The following is a 23,486-nucleotide window of genomic DNA, read 5'->3' as shown; positions in this document are numbered from 1 at the left end:
AAATCCAAACCTTAATGGCAAAAACCTCCCCCTTGGCTCTCCGTAGTCGTTATTGCCAAAATCTTGGCCCTCACCATCGATTTTCCCTCACCTTTGTCACCGCCGCCAACGTTTCCCTCTTATCCTTTAAGTGTTCAACTCTTAGTTGCCGGCTACGCATGTCGCCCCCAGAAACATCACTCCCCTTGGGCCCCACCAAGCCCTCATTCACCCTATGCAACTGCAACCTCAATTCAAGGCAGAGAAGCTTTCCTCCAATCAATCAATCGAAATAGCTCCTTACTAGGGCAGAGAAGATCAGAACAGAGCTCATCGTTAGGGCAGAGAAGAGAGCTCGTCACACACACGAGATCTCATCAGCAAGGCAAAGAAGTAATCGAGCATTTCAGAGTTACTTCAAGAAGGTTGACCCAGAAAAGAGAGCTTGTCGCACAAAAAGAACTCGTTTAGATCAAAGAACGTTGACCCAAAGAAGAGAGCTTCGCGTCGCACATTGGGACTCGTTTGGGCAGAGAAGAAAACGAGCTTTTACTTGAAGAAGGGTGTTTTGGTCTTTTCTTGTGACATCAAAATACTATTTAAGGACTCTGGGACTTTATTGGCCTTTTAAAATTAGTTAAAACTTAACTGATATAAAATTAATCCTTTGAGACTTATTGTCATTTTCCTTAAAATAATTAACATCCATGTTAAGAAAGACTTTTTCAAAGAAATAAATTTTTAATGAGACTCAACCTCAAATATTCGAATGTATTACTCCAAGCGATTATACTCATTGGAGTGATTATGAAAAAATGCAATTAAGTTATTCATAACTTAGGAACTTATAATAATTCTCAGACAAGTCAACAATTGACATCTGAAAAGCAAAATTTAAATCACATATCCTCTATTTTTTATTTTTTTTAATTTTTGGAATTCCATGAACTTTGTTTTGTGGAGATTGCGTGCGTGCCTCGTGAATTCTGAAAGGGCAGTCTATGTCATTATAGCAAAATTCAATATTTGTGTAATTTAATTCATATAAATTTTGAAAATAAAGCATACAAATGTGTAATTTTAGCAAAATTAAAGAGATGGATTTATAAAATGTCAGCGAAACTCGATAGAATTTGTTCACCCAACTCAATGATGTCATGAGAAACAAAAATCATAACCATTCCAAATCATGGGGCATAGGATCGAAAGATCAATGTTACAGTAAATTCTAATTCGTTTGGCCAAAATCTTACTGATATTAATTATTATTCATATGAGAGTTCAGTTAATACCAGTTTCTAGGGGCAGGGCAATTGGAGGTTAAATATTTGAAAAGAGAAAATCAATTAAGGGGTCCTGAAAGAATGACAAGAATTTTTAACAAATAAATATAAACAAATTAACAAGTGAAATTATTTTTTTAACAAATATTTGATTTGTCTAAAGTACTTGTCAGATATTAAATCTTTTCAAGAGTCATTCATTAATATTCTCTTCTATCTTTCTCAAGCAACAATTTCCCAAAGTGCCAAAAAGATAACATCAAGCTCTTAAACTACATATTATACACAATTTCTGATTTTCTTAAATACTAAAATTTAACAATTATTGCTTTTCTCAATGCATTACATCTTCCCTTTTACACTACAAATTCGGACATCAATCCTTTTGAATTTACAAGATTAGTCTCATCAACTTTCTGCCCTTGAGTGCACCGTCATGCAACAATCACATTCTTACCTCAAACTAATCTAAAGAAACCATTTTTGCTTTGTGCCAACGACAAATCAAAATGCCTCACATAATGTACAGACTCAGAAAATTACCTTCCTATCTCCTTGAATCCAATCTTGTTTTTGTAAAGATCAGAGATCTATCTTGAGCCACGTTAGGCCAGAGAAGCAATACAGGTGTGTGTGCGTGCGTGCAGATTGGTATCCACCTGTCTGAGCTGTGCTTTCTCCTGTGCATATTAATATGATCAAAGAATGGAACTACACTCTGAAAACAAATGGGGGCATTATGAAGGCAATATTCACCAAATTAAGTTTAAAGATGTAGAAACATTCCTTGCTTTCAACTACCATGTTAAGTGTAAAAGCTAAAATTTAGAATGGATTGTGATGGTGCAGAGAGGAAGCAGATAATACAGTACTAAAACCATGAATAAGACATATAACAGATAATACAGTACCAAAACCATGAATGAGTTAGGTGATATTTTTCTATTAGGGAAACAGATAAAACAGAAGTAGAACACATCATAGACAGCAAGTCATGAATAAGACCTATTTGTGGATTATTTCTATGGAAAACCGATAATAAAGTACTAGAACCCAAGATAGAAACAGGGATTGACATGATATATAGGACAAACTTCAATATCTCTATCAGTGAAATGGTATTGGACAAATAGGCAGGACTGCTAAATGTGTAGATAGCTACTCACATGATTCATTAAGGTTAAAAAAAAAAAAGGAAAAAAAACTCACATGATTCATTGATCTATTTCTGGAAGTTTTCCCATCCGAGCATCAAGTTTCCTAAGAGTTTCATTAACTAAATGGATTTTCTTGGAGATATGTTCACTGTGGCCTTCAACATCCTTCAACAATGTTTCTAACTGCTCCCGGTATGATGCACTCAATCGCTTCTTAATCCGCACTTCAGCAGTCAATTCTTGAATTTTCTTATCCTTCTCATCCTACAAAATCAATTACACAGAAACATGTACAAGAGAATCAGTACAATCCTACAGTTAATTTTTCCACCAGGCTACGTGACAATTCTAGAGTGGCATGCATATGCAAGACCATAAAAGAAGGGAAAATTAACATCCTACAGAAATTTCAGATCTAGGACAGTCTTACGAGTGTTCGAGGAGTTTTCTCCAAGTCAACCATCACTGGATGATTATGGTCCCTAACAAATTTCCGGATGACCCATTCCCCATCCTTTTCTCTCTTCAACAGAATCATTGCTGTACAAACATTTTGTCGATCTTGCTTCTCAAATGTAGTTTTTGTTCGACTATAAGACACACCTCTACATCCAAGTCCACGAGAGATGATTGAACCATCTCGCTCAGACTTTCGTGATGAAAGAACACGAGTTGTGAATCCTTCCCGTGAGGCGTAATTATCATAGAATTCTCTTGCAGCCTTTTCTGATTCAAATGACAAACCTTCGTATGGTTCTTGATTAATTTGAACTTCATGTGTACTCATGCCAGCATCCCCAGAAGTTTGCACGTCCCTATTTCCATCATCCAGGGGAGCTTCCATTTTGATTTAAAAGAGCTAACCTCAATAAGCCAATCTCCGAGGAACCTCACCTTACTCCTTACCATAAAGAACCTGTCCAGAAATATCCTACTATAAAAAAGATGAAGCTAATAGTATTTTGTAACCGCAAATCTAAATTATGTGAAAAATCAAGATGATCACTATGATAATTGCGCAACAAAGTGCAATGTATTTAGGTGTGTTTGCCCAGCAGAATATGCTACCACTACCAAGTTACAATCTCCATATCCAGAAAATAAATCAAGAAAAGGAATGTTTTCAATATCTTTAAACTTATTAAGTGAACATTTTTTTTAAACAGTAAAGAGGAAGCATGACTGTTTTCAAAAGGGAATGTTTCTATATCTTTAAACATAGAAAATGTTCTACCCATCTGAACCTAACTTGTCAGAAAGCAGCGAAACCCTTATGATATCAGCATGCCATTGTGCACTGAATAGAAGCCGAGCCATGTTTTTATCCTCCATTTCATCGCCTTACCCTATCTTTTCTAGAGCAAAAGAGTAATCAGGCTATCAAGCTTTCAAGAGAAAGAGCACAAAGACAATGATGCCATCATTTTCAACAAAACCTAGCTCATACGTCAGCTTCTCCTTACAAATTATCAAAACTTCTTTGTCCTTATTAGTTAGCAAATTATGATAGGAGCCATTCAACCATCCAAAGTCCAAACCATCCTTGAACTTAAAATTAGAAGATTCAAGCGAGCGTAAACAAAACTTGTATATGCCCAAGGAACAGCGACACCGCAACTTGAAAACCTACCTCAAAATCTGCACAAAACAGAATAGAAAAATGAATTTGAAGCTTCCATTCATGGACCATGCTTACACAATTACTTGTGATAAAATTCGGCATGGCTACAACTAGCCTAGGGATCTAAAGAACTACTCCCTCCAATCCTATATGCAAGTCACCTTCTGGAAGAAATTGACAGTCTTTTTTATAAGTCACATTGGATAAAAAATGGAAAATTAATTACTTCTAATTTTACCTTTTTGTAATTTTCTACAAGTGAAGTAAAATTTTACATATGAGAGATAAAATGTTTTATAGATGATACATTTAATAAGAACTTTTTTAGACAATATCAATTACTTGACTACCTCTTATTTGATTTAGTTAAGACGTCAGAAATGACTTACAGAAAGAAAATTAGGGTGGAAACCAAACAAAAAAATAAAAAATAAAAAATAAAAAATAAAACCACAATTATACTTGCAGAAAATTGGGTGTGTCAATTAGGAGACTTCTCGTTGGGCGAACTTTCAGCAAGGTAAATGGAAATCAGTCTCCTTTCCACCTGCTCGTAAATCACGGAACTACTCATAAAGAAGCAGATAAAAGTGGAACAGATTGAAATTTTTTCTTGCAGACATTGAACTTCAAAATATTTGCAGAGATTGATAAAAAGAACTTAAATATTCTCAGCATTTTCAAAGATTGAAAAATTATTTGCAAAGAAGCATAAGATATTTGCACAGCCGAACATCAGCAAATTGTCCAGCCTAAGCCAAACGTAAATCCTGATCCACACAAACGTAAAAGACAGAGAGAACGACTATAATGGAATCATGGACGAAAAGATAGATTAAGGTGCATGGGATCCGAACCTTGAAAGCGAAATTTCACCCTCCAAAGCACCCTAAACCACTACTTTTCTCTCTTCTCTGTCACCACTATCAACTCCGGTGCCGACTCCCCTTCTACGTCATGTCTCGGCCGAACCGAACTCCCACAACCCTGGCTTTCCCTGGTTGTTCTTGCCTAAAGATAGGCCCTAGCCACTAATTTTCCCTCACCTCCGGCACCGCTATCACCACCGGCGAGGATTCCCCCTTCTCCATCAACACTCTCAGCTCTCAGTCGCCGGCTACACGTGGGAGTGCGCGACGCCTCCACCCAAACCAACGACCCCGCCATGCCGCCAAGCCCTCGTTCATTTGTCTTATTTATATATATTGTAAATTAATCATATTTAAGTTATTTCTTGAAATTAGGGATTAAAATTAAATCAGAATTATAAAAATTATGTTATATCGAATTAAAATTTAAAAATAAAATTATAATTTAGTCAAAATTATAGGATAAAATAATTAATTTTTATCTATATATATAATAATATATGCATGTATATTTTAATTAGAATAAATGAAAAAATTATCTCCTAAACTTTAAATTTAATTACATCATAAACTTTAAACTAGTTTATTATACAAATTATTCTTTTAACTTTTAAAAATGATAAAATTTAATCTTTACTATTAACAAAAGTTAACCATGATCGAACTAGAAAATAAAACAAAAAATTAAAGAAAAAGATCAAAAAATTATATTAAAGAACTCGAAAATTACAAACAAGGACATTTTCTATTATTTTTGGATCAACTAATAATTAAAATTAACTTTTTCTAATGGTAAAAGTAAGATTGCATCACTTTTAAAAGTTAAGAGAATAATTTACATGATAAATAAGTTTAGAATCTATGGTGTTATAGTACCTAAAATTTAAAAAATAATTTATTTATTTATATTTTTAAATAATATATTATAATCAATTAATCAATCATCATTCAATTCAACTAATGACTCCATTCACATAAGGTTAAGGTTAAAGGTAAGCAGTTCTTTTTTACTTAATAATTGTGGCTTTAATTAATTTTCTACATGAAATTTTTTTTATCCTTACTATTAATTTGGATTCAACTTCTATTTGACACATTAATATTCATTTTCAAATAATTATTAACTTTCACGTTTCCAATAAAAATAACTTTTTTCTCTATTGTCATTGTCCTTTTCACATTCTTTTTCTTCTTCCCCTTTTCTTCATAGCCCTTTCACTTCTTATTTATTTTATATACTTTCTAACTATCCCAATTGAACCTTAGCCTTATCAATCGCTATTGACTTCATTCAGTAGTAACAACTGCAATATATATTCCAATATTTAGCATAGATAAGTTCTTTTTGGAATTGCATGACATGTCAATTCCAATAAAAAAAATTCTCAACGCGTGAAGTTTTGATGAGAATGCTCTCACTTTGCTAACTTTCCTATGCTTGAAGAAGGGTGTAAGATAGTGGAGGAGGCATATTTAATTCATTAGAGCAAGTAAAAGATTAAGAAAGATCATTAGGAGACTTATGATATAAGAGGTTTTTGAGAGGAATGGTAAAGGCTAGGGATTTGGTGGGCTCCTATAGTCAAATCTTATAGGGAAGAAAGGAGTTGTGTGTTTTTATAGGTCGATAGGCATTAATCCTATTTCAAGAGAGAAGAGAAAGGCAAGTATCTCTATTATTGAATATAAGAGAGGTGAGTGGTTGATCCTTGAGTTAGTTTTGACAAAGGAAGAGAAGAAGAGGATCCATAAGCCTTCTATGTTGAGTCTTGTGGTCAAGTTTCTTAGTATGTGGTTAGGCATTGAGAGGATGGAGAGTCATATAGTCACTTTGGGCAAAAGTAGGTGTGGTCTTTGTTATTGATATAGGAAATGATTTTGTTGTACGTTTTTCTAGCAAGGATGATTTTGATACCATGTTAAAAGGTAGTTCATAGATGCTTTTGATCACTATATGACTATCAGGTAGTGGTATTCCAATTTCAATCCAATGAAGGCTTTTGTTGGTGATTGTTGATTTGGGCATGTTTTTCTTGATCTTCCTTTAGAATATTACAATAAGGCAATTTTGGAATGTATAGGTAATAGAATTTGAGAAAATATAAATGTTGATATGTTGACTTCTATTTTGACTTCAGGGAGGTATGCAAGAGTAAGAGTACAGATTAAGTTGAGTGATGCATTGCTTCTTAAGTGTATTCTTAAGGGAAAAGAGTATATTATTGAATATGAGGGTTTGCATCTCCTTTGTTTTGCTTGTAGAAAGTATAATCATGTGGATAAAGCATGTTCTCTAAAACATCATTTTGACCAAGATGGTATTGTGAGCGAAGAGGAGGTAATGTTTGGTACTCGGTTAGTGTCTCAAAAATTCTATAAGATAAGGATGCTGGGGGGTGATGGAAAGTCAAATGAACTTGAAGCACACCATGATTCTAAGGGGAATGATGGGTCTCATTTTAGAGCGTTAGTTGTTGAGGAAAGGTAAAGTCATAAGGGAGATGTATGGATATTGATTAGGGATTTATTGGTCAAAAGGAGGAGGTACTCTAGGGAAGTTTGCTATCTATTCAAAAGGATAATGATGATGATATGTTAATGGTCCAATTGGTGGATTCATATGTAGGAAAGGTAAAGTCTCCTTCATCATCTCTGGAGTATAGTAGGTAGTAGAGGGTAAGGTTGGTAGAGGCTAGCTTTATAAAACTACTGCTTGAATATGCTTATAGTATTAATAAGGGGGAGGGGGAAGTTATCCTTGAAATATGGATACTTTAAGGAAGCTTGATATTAATACCTCACGATTGCCTTTAATTTCAAGAGGTATTTCATAATTTCAGGGTAATTTTAGAGGAGATCACCTGACAGAGGGGGCATTACAGATGTTGTGGTATCTATGAATTGTGTTTCAGATGAAGATGAAAATTTAGTTATTGTTCATTTTGATAAGGCTAAGTTTGGCCATTAATTAATTTATTTTTAAAGGTTGATATGAATAACAATTTTTTAGTATAAAATTAAAGAGGTCCTGGGGGCAAGGAGTTTGAATGTGGTTTCAAGATGGTTGTGAAGGATAGAAGGGTGGATTTAGTTACTCTTCCTAAAACAAGAGTGAATATGAATAAATCTATTTAGTAGATTGAGGTTTAAGGAGTGCATTGTGATTGAAGGTAGAGGTTTTGTAAGGGGTATTTGGACTGGATGGAAGAGTTAGCATGTGTACGTGAATTTGATTGAAGAAAATATGCAATTTGGTAATCTTTTTGTATCTTTTACTAATGAAAGGCCATGGTTTCTTATTATAGCCTATGTAACTTGTAACATCCTGAATTTCAATCCAAAAAAACTAGTTGCTAATCAGGGGTAAATTAATAATTAGTGAATTGATTGTGGTTGGAATGTCGAGTTGATATTTTGTGTTGGTTGATTGTTACGTTGATAGGATTGAAGAGTAAAATGGAAATTCATGGTGAAAAACGCAAGCAGAAGTGAGTTTGACCTCACTGTACCACACGCCATGGCAGAATCTGCATGCGTTGTGGCGCATTGTACAAAAATTACTTAAAGGTTAAGTTAGAACTTGTGAAAATAGAAAGAGAAAGAGGGGAAAATGCAGTTGAGAGGTGAGGAGAGTTCATCTCTGCTAGGAAATTGATTATCCAACTATCGGGAGTTTGCTTAGACTAGCAACTTGTTAGGTAAGTATCGTACAGCTCTAAGCTTCATTTTTACTCCATTTTCATTAAATTTGATTAGTTGAGAAATCGAATCAGGAAGTTTTAAGGTATCAGAATCTAAAAGAAAGGTCTAAAAAGGGCTTTCGAATATGAAACTAATGTTTTATGACTAGTTTGGAATTAAATGGTTAAGCTTTAAGGATTTAAGCTCAAAATAGCCTAAAAAGTTAGGTTAAATGGTGAAAATTGATTGAATAAATGAGTTAGGAGGTTGATATGATCATTTGAGTAGCTTATAAGGCTAATGACTATAGATAGTAGATTTATGAATTCAAAAGGTATTAATTGAACCGTTTAGTGTGCTAAAGGATTCAGTTTAGCTGAATTAATGCCTATGTTAAGTGTTGAGAATTGACCTGAGGACATTATATTATGTAGATTGAGTATTGGAGAAGTTGCTCGTGAGAATTTGCACCTTAGAAGTCCTATGATTGGTAACCCTTAGTAGTAAGGGTTAAAGGTAACTGGAGTAACTTTTTTACTTGTTTGTTTGTGAAATTATTTACAAGTATACATTATGTTATCAACTGATAGAGTAGTAGCCTTGTGAAAAGAGTATGTATGCGGTGTGTGAATAATATATGAAATGAATTTGAAAAGACATGTGCAAACATGTACATTACATCCATGAGAGAATACCCTGCACAATGGTAGGGGGACGCAACCCTACTCTAAGCAAGTCTAGAAAGTCTTGATGATCTTGAATGTAGATCTTGACTCCACCAGGATGGACCTAGGAGATTTTGATGATCCTGAGCGTAAAGCTTGACTTCGCCACGACGGACCTAGGATAATGAATGGTTTACGAGTATGTCCTAGATTAGGATAGGGGTCATGATCCTACTCTGTGTGGCTAGGAAGTCTTGATGATTCTAAACTAGAGTTTGACTTTACTACAATGGACCTAGGAGATCACCCATATGCAAAGACGATACATAGTTTGAGTAGAGGTATAATAGGCCCTATTCTATGTGACCGAAAGTCCTAGTCCGAGTATAGAGATTGCTCCACTAGGTGGAATTAAGGATGCATTAACATGAGCATGATGAGATTGATGAGAATGAATTCTTACATGCTACTTTATCTCTTATTTATAATTTTTCTTACTAACTTGTAATTGGAATTACCTTCAAGTTATTGGGTCACTCTGTTACTTTTGTACATAGATGAAGAGAGCATGAGAAAGTTGGGAAAGGAAGTGAGAAAAGAGTAGCCTCACTTGCTAGTGGTATGACTACTAATTGTGTAGAATGAATGTATAAAGTTATATTTAGAATTTGAGTTGCTAATTAGAATGCATAAGTGTATGTGAAAGGAAAAATATGAATGTGTATATAAATTGTGTTGTGAAAACTTGCTTGTATATATATGTGATGTAGCATCTCACCGAGGGTGCTCTAGTGATGGGTATGTGGGTAGGCTTAGATGCTAACCAAGTAAGTGTATGATGTTTTGTAATTTGTTTCACTTATGTGTGTGTGTGTGTGTGAGAAATTGATTTTGATGATTTGTGTATATGAATATGTGAGAATTTGACACAAATGGTGTGGCTAAGCTCCATTTGGAAGAGTTGAGTATATTGTGATTTCCAACCATATGGTGAGGCGGAGCCCCATATGTAAGAGTCTGATGGTTGAAAATAGAATAGGTCTATTATGTATATGTGATTGTTTGTGCATTCCTCGTATAAGTCCATAATTGTATAATGTGTCATTGAGAGGTCAATTTGAGTAATTGATGTGATATATGTGATTAGAAGTGTCAATCAAGTGTATGTAGTCCTTTTGAACTTGGTTCAAGGCATGAAGTTGTCTAATAGGATAAGGAGTGAGAATTGAGCACTTAGGATATAAGTTTTGAAAGAAAAAGTGGATTTTCACTCCTGGGTGTCTAAATTTAGATTGGACGGTTGGATTGAGTTTAAACTTATCTTATTAGATAGATTGCATTATAAGATTCGTGTGAGTGCTTGAATCACTCTGATTGGATGTGGAAATGGCATGCAGCGGAAGTTTGCCTGTTGAACTGCCATATGACATGAGAGCGCCACGGCGTATGGTGTGCCATGCTACGGCGTATGGCATAGAGAAGAACAGAGTCATGGCTCTGTACCACAAACTTTGGTGCATGGTATGTGCCATGGTGCATAGCACTTTTCCAAAGGAGAGATGTTGTGCCTTTTTGAGTCATAGAATTACGTTTATGCTTCTATTAGCCCTTATATTTGAATATATATTTTACGAAGTTGGGATCCCATATTTTGAAAATAATTTGAGGGCTATTACTCTGATATAATATGATTATTGTTGTTGATTGTGGATGGATGCAAATGGTAAAGTCCGAATTAAGTAAGGACTTTACATTACTCCTGAAGAGGAAGCAAAGTAAATCTTTTGGCAATAGATGGAGAGAGTGGTTATGGGAATAGGTGGGGGAGTAGATGTTAATGGTGATTTTAATGATATTTGTAGTGAAAATAAAAAAGGAAGCCTCCACTCAACCATAATAAGTGTATTGAATTCTCTAAGAGAATTAATAGTTGTAACTTGATGAAAGTATGTAGCTATAGGCAATGATTCACTTGGAAGGGCCCTTTGGTACCTAGTTACAAAGGATTATATGAGAAGCTAACATTTTGGCAATGAAGCTCGGCAAAGAAGGCATTATGATGCTAGCTTTAAGGTGTTGCCTATAATAGGTTGTTTTGACCATAATCCTCTATTTGTCTATCTTGTTAAAAGTGATATAAGAAATAGAAGCAAGCCTTTTAGATTAAAGGTTGCTTGGACTTTACACAATGGTTTTGATGATTTCGTTGATAAGAAATGGCTAGCGGGTGTTGATGTTTGTAGTAGCCTATCATGTTTATGGTTTGACCTATAGAAATGGGATAGAGACATGTTTAAAAATATTAAATTTCATAAGAGGAAAGTTTTGCATAAAATTGATAGGATGCAAAGAAATATTAGAGTCTATCTAGGCTGTACACAGATGACTTTTAGTTAAATTGTTGATTTGGAAAGGAGGAGAATGGGGAGATCTATGATTGATAAAGAAATTGATAGGGCTTGTTTTTCTATAAGAGGATTTAAGACCTTAGGTGAGGATGATTTTTTTGGCTTTATTCTTTCAAAAATTTTAGAATAAAGATGGTCATGATGTGTGTAGTTATATGTAATGTAACATCTCAAATTTTTAATTTTGGAATTTAGTTGCTAAGTAAAGGGTAAATTAGATAGTTGTTGGTCTCCATGAACGTTTTTTATGTACAACAGTTAATTAAATTGTTGATTTGGAAAGGAGGAGAATGGGGAGATCTATGATAGTTATTACTAATTAAATAGTTGTTGCTCTCCATGAACATTTTAATTTTTTGCACTTGTTAATTAGGAAATTTATTCTTGTTAAAATCAAATGGAGTCTTATTTTTTTTTTTCCAAATGGTCACTTGTTTACTAGAGAATGATAGTTGTTGCTCTCTATAAATATTTTAATTTTTTGCACTAGTTAATTGGGGAATTTATTCTTGTTAAAATCGAATGGAGTCTTATTTTTTTCACAAATGGTCACTTGTTCATTAGATCAAGATATTTATTGCTCTCTATGAACATTTTCATTTTCTGCACCTGTTAATTAGATAATTTAATCTTGTTGAAATTGAATAGAGGTTATATCCTATCAATTGCTTATTACCAAAATAGAGAAGGCTTAAAATACACAATCAAGTATCATATTATTTTCTAAAAGAGTCCAAATAAGTAGAATAAAAAGTTTAAGCACAAGGATTGATGTGAGCTTAGCAAAAAAGGAAAAAGTCAATCTATTATTTAAAACAACACTTGTAGTAGGGATCTTTTTTCATATTTAATCAAAGATCAATGCTGAAGACTAAAGGTGGAGAGAGTATGTAGGACATCTCTTGCTATTATAATCTGTAACACCAAGACAAGAAAACATCTCAATAATGACATTGAAAAACAAAACGCAGAGCTAAAAGCCATTCAAACTACTTAAATTCACCTAGAATATAGAAACAAAATCTAGAAGATGTGAACAAGAAAAGGGGGAAATAGAAGAAAAGCAAAGAGGTGATTTGATTCATACTCTCTTTAATGATCCAATGACAAGTATGGAATTGATGAAGTGAAAGATAAAGTGAGGTTAAAGATGATGGGTGTGGGTGTTAAGAGTGGAGACATGTATTGGAAGAGGGTAGTACTTTTTTTTAATTTTAAACATCAAGGGCAAATATGTATTTTGACCATTAGAATTAATTTCACTTAGGACTCTAAGGACTGTAGTGTTAAATCAAAATTCATTGGTGCTTAACTATGAATATGTTGCTCTAGGGTTCCTTGATTGTGATTTTCCTAAAAATAAATTTAAATTGTTTGCTTAGTTTAATCAATGGAAGTCTTGTCAGATAAATAGTTTGTAAGGAAACTTATTGAGTCATGGTGATAAAAAAATGTATATTAAGTAGGATTTGTTAAAAAATTTTATTTTTATGAATAGTGAAAATTAAATTGCATTAATTTTTTGTTTACTCTAGAATATATATTAATTTTCAATAATCTTAATTTTTATTAAAAAAAGTTCTAAATTAAAATTTATAGGAATCAAAATACCATGATTAATTTTTTTAAATAATTGGATATATATATATATATATATTCATGTTTACATTATGAGACGAAGGTTAACAAATTAGATATTTCAATAATAATTTATCAACCATTGTAAACTCTTATGCTTTTACCATTTGAGTTTACATTACGAGCTTACATCTTTTATATGAATTCATCTAAACCCATGAGTTTGACAACCTTGTGTAAGACTTCTTATGTGGGATTCATGACACATTTTAAGGAGATAAGTGAGAATAAGGAGCATAAGAGTAAAGACAAGGCCATAATAGACTAATCGGGAATCCTATTTCAGACAATTGTATTATAGTCATAAATAACTATGGTGAATATACTGTCCTATTTCAGTTTTAGTGTCATCTTTCATCTTTTTAATAGGAAAAGAATTAGTTAAGTAATTATTTCTTGGGAAAAATGTTTCCAAGACTCAAGTCAAGCTCTTGAATTTCACTTATAATTTTACAGTTCATTGTCTAATAACATGGGTTAGAAAATTTATCTCTACCCATCCCATTGTTTATCATATTCAAACTAAGGTTGTTTTATAACATAAACTCAAGTGTGGTTCACAAGTGCAGGTCTTTTAAATGATTTTTTGCAATGATTATTAACATGATTCATTTTAAATAGTCCTTTACAACTTAAGAAAAAAAAATCAATTGATTTAATATAGTGCATATTAGCATAGGCATTCATACACCTAGCAAAATTTGTAATATCCTCCATCTTTTAACTCATGATTAACACCAAATCTCAATTAATAAAGAGATTGAATTAAGATAATTAACGTAATACCAAGTTGCAAATGGATAGAAAATTCGGGATCCTAAGTGTTTAAAAAATAAAACCATTTTCAAAGTCTTTAAAATTAACAAATTAGAGTTCATAATTATGCAAAACTAGAGGATCATTTCAAGAAATAGTGCTTTGCTAAGGAAGCAAAAAACAAAACAACACATAATATGCCTAACTCTTACTTACATTAGTATTTTGGCCCTATAACAGATATCATATTTTATAAACTCACTCCCTAGGGCCTAAATTTCACAAAGCACATAATGCAAACAAGGATCAAAATGGACTATTCTTAGTTGGCAATTTCAATTGTCACATATACATAATGACTCAAAAATAAAGACGCCTACTAAATAGGATCGCAGTCCTAAACCTCTGGTTGCTTTCCTCTATCTAATCCTCTTGAGCTTTTCTCTATAATATTGAAGATAGTGAGGTGAGTACAACCACTCAATAATCAAGGTGTAACTAACTTATACTAATACATATCAATTAATTTAAATGTAAGTGGCAAATATAATCAATTCTCCAAATCATATAAAACATTTAAGAGTATAAATTCACATTTCTAAGCATAATAGCACATATTTAGGAAGTAATGGTTTTTAATAACTTCCATGTAGAAAGATAGTTTGTCATGCAATCAAATGACATATACTCAAAAGTGATTAAGACTCAATTCATGATTATCATCATTAGGGTCACAATATAGACGGCCATATGCCCTTACTTACTATATACATAATCATACCTCCTTTATATCCTCCTTATTCTTCTAACATGAAACCATGGACTATAGTACTCTAGGATAGTCTTTGATCTATGACTTCCCTAGCCTAAACACTCGTGAGGGGATTACTAGGCCAAGGTTTACCCATCTTACTTGTGAAACATGATTTTTCCTATTTTCTCACACTATGGGGTGTCATACTCTCTAAACTAGTTTTCTCATTGAACTAGTAGATAGTTAGCTAGGTTCGAGTTTCTCATTAAAACAGTAGGACAATCCCTCATTGAACAAGTAGGACAATAAGTATATAAACAATTCGAGCAAGCCATCAACTCAGACGGGAACCTTGCCACATGGATTTAATTCTCTACTTCTCTTCCTAGGCAAACTCCTGCATCTTATGATTATGTAATGCATATTCATGCAATAATTCATAATTAATATATTTCATAGAACTCCATATAACTAATTTTATTAAATTCCACCATTTTACAAATTATTGAACTCCTTACAATATATTTACTCATAAAACCTCATTAGCAAGAAATCATTGTACTCTACCAAACACAAAATCATTGGACTTTTATACCAATCAATCATTGAACTCCTCAACCTTACATTTTCATTAAACTTCACAAACTTTGATTTCATTGTACCATACATATTTCAAGTTACTGAACTCACATTGCTCAAATTTATTGAATTTATATTTTCATAATCATAGTACCTCACAGTTTAACAATCATTGAACTCTAAAATTTCAAAATCATTGTACTACATTAAATCACCACTTCATAGTGGGCTTTTCAAATAAACCAAGCCACATTTGAATTTTAATCAATTTCACACAATTCAATTATCAAATATCAATCAACAAACTAATTGACAAATAAAAGTAAAAGATAAAATTTCTTTGATTACCTCAAACCTTTGAAAGGTCAAAGGTTTGACCCTTCAAATACTCACTTCTAAAGCTTCAAAAAAGCTAGAATGGTGCCAATAAGGTTGCTCTACAAGAAATCACAATATAATTTATCAATATCCACATTTGGGCTAATTTTCTCTAATAATTCAACACTTCTTAATGCACAAGATTCATTCTTGACTCATGTAAAAGTACTCATAAGGTTTCTTAGCTTCCTTTAACCTTCATTAATATCATTGAGCTCTCTAATAGTCATTAATGGGACCACATTGCCCCAACTAATGCGTTAATGAGAATTTTCAGACATTTAATGCCTTTCAACTGCCAATCATCATATCTCCATAAATATTAAATTTCATTAGCTCAATCTAGTTCTATTAACTCTATTTAAGTTAATAGGTTCAGACTCATAGCTTAAATGAATCAAAAATCACCATTATTAATCAAACCTTAACTTCTACCATTAAGAAAATGGAAGAAGAGAGGAGGATTTAGGTGTAAGAAGCTTACCTTTAATATTTAGGAGCTCTAAAATACTTTTAAAACTCAAATTTTGCAAGCCCTAGTACTGCGCTCCCGCTACTCTCTTGTATTTCTTTATTCTTCCTCTCTTTTCTACTTCATTTTGTAAACTTATGACAGTAAAAATGTGACCATACATGGCAGCAGACATCGCGGCATATGGCACAGAGAGCATCTCTTAGGTGTGTTGCCGCATATGCACTGTGGCAGCTTATCCATAAGCCACAACTCATGGCATATAACCTCTCCTTTCAGAATTTCTTCCTTTTTTCATTCCCAAGTAACCTGATTCTCCTTCAACCTGCATTTAGGGCTGAAATTGAAACCAAACATTCCTATTAGGCCTCTCTAGCAACACACCTCGCTAATACACTTAATTAATTTAATTGGACTTAATTAATCCAGTTTAAAATTAAGGATGTTACAAAATTAACTAAATTAATAAATTGAAATACATATCCTATACATATAAAAAGCTCATTTACAAAATGTTCAATGGCCTACTAAACATAATTTGCAAATATGACATAATTAAAATTAAATTTTAAACATATGTCACACACACACCAATATATATATATATATATATAGTAGTCAATCATCCAAAATGGCATTTGATTCTTTTAGAGTACCTAAATTTGACTGCCAATTTTGTTAGATTCATCACTCACTTTTGCCACCTCACTCTTTACTCCATCAAATGTTGTAAGACCACCAATATCATTAAGTTCATTGCTTGCTTCTGCTACTTCATGCTTAACTCCATCAGATGCTGTAAGACTACTAATATCATGAAGTTCATCATTTGCTTCTACCACCTCACTCTTCACTCCATCAGATGTTATAAGAGATGAGAAGCTAATTTGTATTTGACTTTGGTTCAAGCATCTCTTCATAGCAGTAGTGCTGATAGATTTTAGGGGAGGATACCAACATATAAGAGATGCTCTAGAGTATTTAATGGTGAGCAAGGCAGCTTTCTTAAAGAACTCATGATGGCCCCCATGGCACGGATGACATGGCATTAATAGCAATGAATCTTGAGGATAGTAATCATGAGCATGGTGATATGGAAGGAGCCCAAGGCAAGGAGAAAGGAGCCCAATACTTCCAATCTAATGTACTTAAAGACCCATTACAATATATTAGAGGTCTAATGACAAGAGCCCAAACTAAAGCCATGAAGCAAGCCTTGTTTAGTCTTGTGCAAGAAGTCTAAGAGTTTGGAGAGCATTGGGACACTCCTCTCAAGCCCAAAGGATAGTATCTATACGTGTATAATGTACTTAAGATCTAGATCCATGAAGAACCAAACCCAAGAGATGTAAACCTTAGCCCAATGCAAGGAAGATTATAAGTTGATCCTCTTGTAAGCAAGGAAGCATGAAATCCTAGTGAAGAAGTCAAGGGTGGCATGATTTTAATCCTTTATGATCCCTTGATTGTCTCCTAAATTATTTTCTATTTTAATAATCCTTTAATTTAATTTTCTATTTTGAGTCTAGTCAAATATTATAATTAATTATATTATTAATTTCTAAATTTTGTAATCCCATAATTTTAGGATCACATCTCCTAAATTATGTGGCTGAATATTTTCTCATTATTTTATATTATTTCTCCTTTTAGTATTAGGAAATTAGGGTTTTAAATTTAAGAAATAGTCTTCTCTATGATTCTATATATATTATGCATGCTCCCTCTTGTAAACGAAAGAGAAGTTGAATGAAATTATTCATTTTAGAGTTTATAACTCTTGTGAGCCTTAGCGCGTTATGGTAGTATCCCGTGTGAGAAACAGACGTGATCAAGAGCATGAACTCTTGTGGTGTCTTCGAAGGTTGAGGTTCCTAGAGGCAGGTGCTTTAGAGGATCTTCTCCTTGATCATTATCCCATTATTTATTTCATATCTTTCTTTATTTTCATCATAAATTTTGTCACTTTCTTTTTGTTCTTGTGTTTTTGTTGTGTTTTAGGATTCTGTCCCTAAACTAGCATGATTTGCTTCTGCATCCCCTATCAACTCATTAATATCAGAAAATGATGGATACATGGAATTTTCTATCCTTATCTCTTACAACCTACACGATCGCATAAACACCCACATTTATAACTATATGAGAGGGGGGAGATAATGGAACATGGGGAATTCACTTTATTTAAATATGTGACCAATTGATGATGAGAAATAATATAATTATGTAGTTAGAATTTTTTGGCAAAGAAATTATATAATTAGAAATAAGTGGAACACATAAAACCATGTTTAATGAGAATAATAATTATTAGGCACCATGTTTAATAAATATATAATTGATTCAAAAATGGGAAAAATTTACAAGTTATATAATCAAATCAATATGTAACTACCCACTTTGATTGAAATTTAAATACACGTTTAGGAAAAAAATAAATAATTAAAAATTAATTAATTAATTATATAAGATAAAGTTGATATAATAATTACACTATCTCTAGAAAATATTAAAATGACATGGCTATAATTTTTTTTTAAATTTTCTGTAATCAGTAATAATTAAAAAAATTTCAAGTTGTGTAGGGTTGATAATTAGCAAAATATTAGAACTTACTGATCCATGTGCATTCACCCATATATGCACATATATTAGAAATAGAATAGTGAATCATTAAGTCCTAAATAAAAAATGTTTGTGTCAGACATTTTCATTATTCTTCATCCATGAAACTATATATTATTCCCAAAGAAATAAATATATTTTCATGTTTAAATTTCAATTAATTTAAAATAAATATAAAATCTCAAAATATTTTTTAAAATATTAAATTATAAAAATAAAAAAATAAAAAAATGGAGGGGAAATGGTAAAGGTGGATGTCTAAAGAGGAGGGAATAGAGGGAGTTTAGCCCAAAATAGAGAGATAGGATGGGACTAGGATGGGAATGGTGTGTCTAGACAATACTCACCCCTTTTATATAGTTATATTTGTAAAAAGAATCAAAATGTTTTTGCGGATGGTGGGTCATGATAGGATTCTTGCCAATGAGATATGTTGTAAGCATTAGTAGTTTGTCCAGTATGTAGTTTTTGCAAGCAAGAGGAATCATTGATGCATGTTCTACACAATTGTCCAATAACTTTGGAAGTTTGGCAAGGCCTTGTTCCCTAAAATTTATCTTTGTCTTTCTTTTATCTTGTTGGGTAGGAGTAGTTGAGTTTTAACTTGTCTAAATGAGCTAAGTGCAAAGGTTTGTTCCATAGGGTTTGATCTTTAAGGTTGCATGTTGGATGATTTTGAAAAGCCAGAATTGTAGAATCTTTCTCTTGTATAGTATAGAATTTTTGTTGTGATAAATTTTTATTATTTAACCAATTAGATAAATTTATTTTTTAAATTTATGCTCCCTTTGTCCTAATTTTTTTAAAATGCATTTCAAAACTTCTTAAATTTAAAGTTATTATACATCCATAAGTTTCTAGGTCAAATGAATTTTAGGGAGATGAATGAAAATTTTTAAGGAGGCAAATGATTTTTTTTAAGGGTGGGGGAAATTGGAAATTTTTATGAGGGGGCTAATTGAATTTTTTTTTCAGGGCATAATTTATAATTTACTTGCATATAGTTAGTGTAATTATCCCTACTTTCATGTTTGTAGGTCCATGCTTGCTTAATACAACCTAACTTATTTGGTTTTATTTGTTATGAAATTGTAGGTATACATAGTTGGAGAATAGCTTCAACAATCTTATTGCCCTAATTTCATGTTTTTAGGTTTGCTCTTAGTTAAAAATGGCCTAACTTATCTAATTTTATTTGTCATGAAATTGTAAGTACATATACAGTTGGAGAACAGCTTCAATAATTTATCACAGTTGCTTAAATTTAATTTAAAAAATACAATATATAATAGACATAATAGATTTTATTGTTTTTACTATACACTAAAAGAAGTATCTGAATTATAACTAAAGAACAAAATTGAAATTATAGAACAATAATGAGAAATTATAAGTAAGTGCATAAATGAGTGTAAGGAAGAAAGAATAAAATCACGGAAGGTTGAGAAGACTCTTAAAAATTTTCTCTACCTCTACTTCAATATTAAAATTTCCCTTTATGCAACTTCTAGCCTAATGATAACAGCTTTAGGCCATATTTATAAAATTCCTCATATATTCCCAACTCACATATAAAGCCCATTTATGACATATGCTCCCTCATCAAAATTGACCTTATTCTTAAAGTCCAAGTTTGGACAAAGAACTTGAAAAGCTCTCAAAGCTATACAAAAATGTGGATCAAGGCCATTCCAACATACCAAAATCAAAGAGACCCAAGAAAAGCATATAGTCTTCCATGCATACAATATGACAAGAAAAATTTGAACATGGGTGTCCAATACATCACAAAAGTGGATGAGATAGTTGTGACCCAATAAGCTTGATAATGTTTCTAACCTCTTTAAAAGCAATTATTGATATCCAAAGCTTGCGATCAGAGAATATGAATGTGATCCAAGCTATCAAAATAGCATGAACAAGGATAAAAGGACTGAGAACAAGTTCTTAAGCTAGTTTATTAGTGACAAAATATCTGAAGCCATAATGGTAGCTTAAACATGCAGCATGTTTCTAAATATAAAAAAGTTCAAAAGGATGGACAAGTAATACAGCAACTAAATTTACCAAATTCCACACCATATGGTAAAGAATTGTACAAGGTCATAAAGGTAAGAATTAGTGTCATTTTTTGTAGTTTTTGTTGCAATAGTTAACATAGCTAAAAAATGATAGACAACATTAACATAAATGATAAGAAAAGGGCCAAATCCATATTTTAAAGAAATATCTTCTATGCAAAATGGCATACAGATTAGCCTTTAAGAAAACCTATAAGTTCATTTGGATCAATCGTTTAGGCATCACATATTGAATAAAATAGAATGCATAAATGCAATAAATTATCACCATTAATGCTTGGGGTGGAAACTATGGGGAAGTGGATACATGTAGCCATCTTGTGAAATAATTTTTTCAATGATAATAGCATATAGCCATCAATAATTAAAATTGTATAGTAGAGCATGTCAGTGATACCCACATATCAATAACTTCAAGCTACTACATAATATATAAATATAGCTATGCAAATCTATCTGATACTCAATCTAAGATGTGATAACTGGAGAGGGGTAGTAAAATTAGAAATGTATGACACTATTATGACACCATTTGTAGTAGACAAAATAGTTATTAGATTATAGATCTCAACATCAAAATTCAATCATCAATTTTTCTTAACATCTATAGGAGAAACCACCAAAATATTATATGGTGACATAGTAGGAAAACTAAGACATGATGAATAATTTTTAATGCAACCATGGAACAAACACCAAGTGGAAAATGACACATGACAATAATGACAACTTAGAGATGGAATTTGGCTTGATGAACAAAATCAACTTGGTCCCAACACATTATATTGTTGAACATAAAAACCACTAAAATTAATTTTATAATTAATGAATTCTCTAAACTCATTTGACCAGATTGTAAATGCATTTAAATGGAGCAATTGATAAAGATGCAAAGGAAGAGATTGGGTTACAATATTGGGACTTGGATGTGATGATGGAAAAGGAGCTTAATTCTTAACCTTGGTGATCCAACCATTAATTATGATGGTGTGTAGTGTAACATTCTCAATTTTAAATTTAGATTAATTAAGCTTAAATAGATTAGTAAAGTGAATCTTTGAGGTGTGTGGTCAGAGAGGCCTAACGGGCATGTTTGATCTCGATTTCAGTACCAAACGTAGGTCTGAAGGAGAATCGGGTCACTCGGGGATAAAAGAGGAAGAATTTTTGAAGGGAGTGGTTCTGTGCCACGCGTTACGGTGTGGGGTTGGTCTGTCGTAATGCATGCATGCCAACAAGCTTAGAACAAGCTTTTTGTGCCATACATCATGGCGCATGGTCAAATTTTTACAGTCATAAGTTGTGAATTTGATGTGAAATAGAAGAGAAAAATAAAAGAGAACGAGAGAGTGGTAAAGAACGGAGCTAAGGCTTGAAGAAACTGATTGTTGGGAGTAATTTGGAGTTCATAAATACCAAAGGTAAGCTTCCTAACTTAAATCTTTCTTTCTTCTTTCATTTTCTTGATGGTAGATATTAGGGTTTGATTTCTAATGGTGATTTTTGATCCATAGAGGTTATGGGTCTGAATTCATTGACTTAAATAGAGTTAGTGCAGGTAGATTAGTAAACTTGATATTTATGATTTTATAATGATTGATGGTTGGAGGACATTAAATGTCCGAAATTCCTATAAATTTGGAGGTTGGGAATAATGTAGCTTCATTAATGCCCATTTAAGAGCTCAATGTTATAAATGAGAGTTAAAGGAAGCTAAAAAACCTTATGGGTACTTCTACATGAGTTTAGAGTAAAGCTTGAGTTTAAAAAATGATGATTATACTAGTGAAAAATAGTTCAAAATAGATATTGATATTTTGCATGGTAAATACTTGTAGTGTAATTACCATTGGCACCATTCAAGCTTCTTGGAAGCTTTGGGAGTAAATAGTTAGGGGGTGAAACCTTTGACATCTCAAAGGTTTGAGGTAATCGGGGGAATTCTATCTTATACTTATATGTGTCTATTAGTTTATTGATTTATGAATTATCATTGAAATGTATAAACTAAAAAAGAATGCAAGTGTGGCTTAAATTGTGAAGAAATTCACTAGATCAAATTTGTGAGTTTTATGCTTTATGATGCAAAACTTTTTCTCCAGAATAATAGTGGTGGATTTCTGTATTAATATTTATTAGGAGTGCAATGATTTTTACAAATTGAGAAGCAAGGTAAATCCTTATTTTAGGAGGAGTTCAATGATGTTTGAAAATAAGAAAGATCAATAACTTTAAAAATGTGAAGTATAATGATTGTGATTTGGGAAGTTCAACAACTTGTTTGGCTTTGAAGTTCCATGAAATATATTTGAAAAGTTCAATAATTATGTAATATAAAGTCTAATGATTTTAAAAGTGTGAGGTACAATGATTGTGATTTAGGATTTCAATGACTTGTTGGGTTTGAAGTTTTATGAAATGTGTGTGATGAATTCAATGATTGTGTAATGATGAAGTTCAATGAAAATTGTTAATGTGAAGTTCTATGATTGGTATATGTGTGAATTATGACATAAATGTGCATTGCATGATCTTGAGAG

The 23,486-nt window shown here is 32.4% G+C and overlaps 1 protein-coding gene across 6 annotated transcripts; it reads right to left on the bottom strand.

Moving 5' to 3' along the window:
- Window positions 1-1,504: 1,504 nt before the first annotated feature.
- Window positions 1,505-5,207, bottom strand: LOC129315025 (protein FAR-RED ELONGATED HYPOCOTYL 3-like). Of its 6 annotated transcripts, none has more exons than XM_054958520.1 (6): window positions 4,898-5,207; window positions 4,503-4,587; window positions 3,669-4,057; window positions 2,850-3,335; window positions 2,472-2,683; window positions 1,505-1,942 (listed from the first exon to the last, which is right to left on the bottom strand). In XM_054958520.1, the coding sequence occupies exons 4-5, from the start codon at window positions 3,261-3,263 to the stop codon at window positions 2,477-2,479; spliced, it is 621 nt and encodes a 206-aa protein (XP_054814495.1). In that variant the 5' UTR covers window positions 3,264-3,335; window positions 3,669-4,057; window positions 4,503-4,587; window positions 4,898-5,207; the 3' UTR covers window positions 1,505-1,942; window positions 2,472-2,476. The 6 variants fall into 6 exon arrangements, with proteins under 6 accessions (XP_054814495.1, XP_054814497.1, XP_054814496.1 ...); XM_054958522.1 differs by having other exon boundaries at window positions 3,765-4,057; XM_054958521.1 differs by lacking the exon at window positions 3,669-4,057.
- Between the last annotated feature and the right edge of the window lie 18,279 nt (window positions 5,208-23,486).

The sequence above is a fragment of the Prosopis cineraria genome, unplaced genomic scaffold (assembly GCF_029017545.1).
Source record: "Prosopis cineraria cultivar Desert tree isolate PC_DT_omini unplaced genomic scaffold, ASM2901754v1 PC7, whole genome shotgun sequence".
Lineage (NCBI taxonomy): Eukaryota > Viridiplantae > Streptophyta > Magnoliopsida > Fabales > Fabaceae > Prosopis > Prosopis cineraria.
This window is presented reverse-complemented; position numbering and strand designations above follow the sequence as displayed.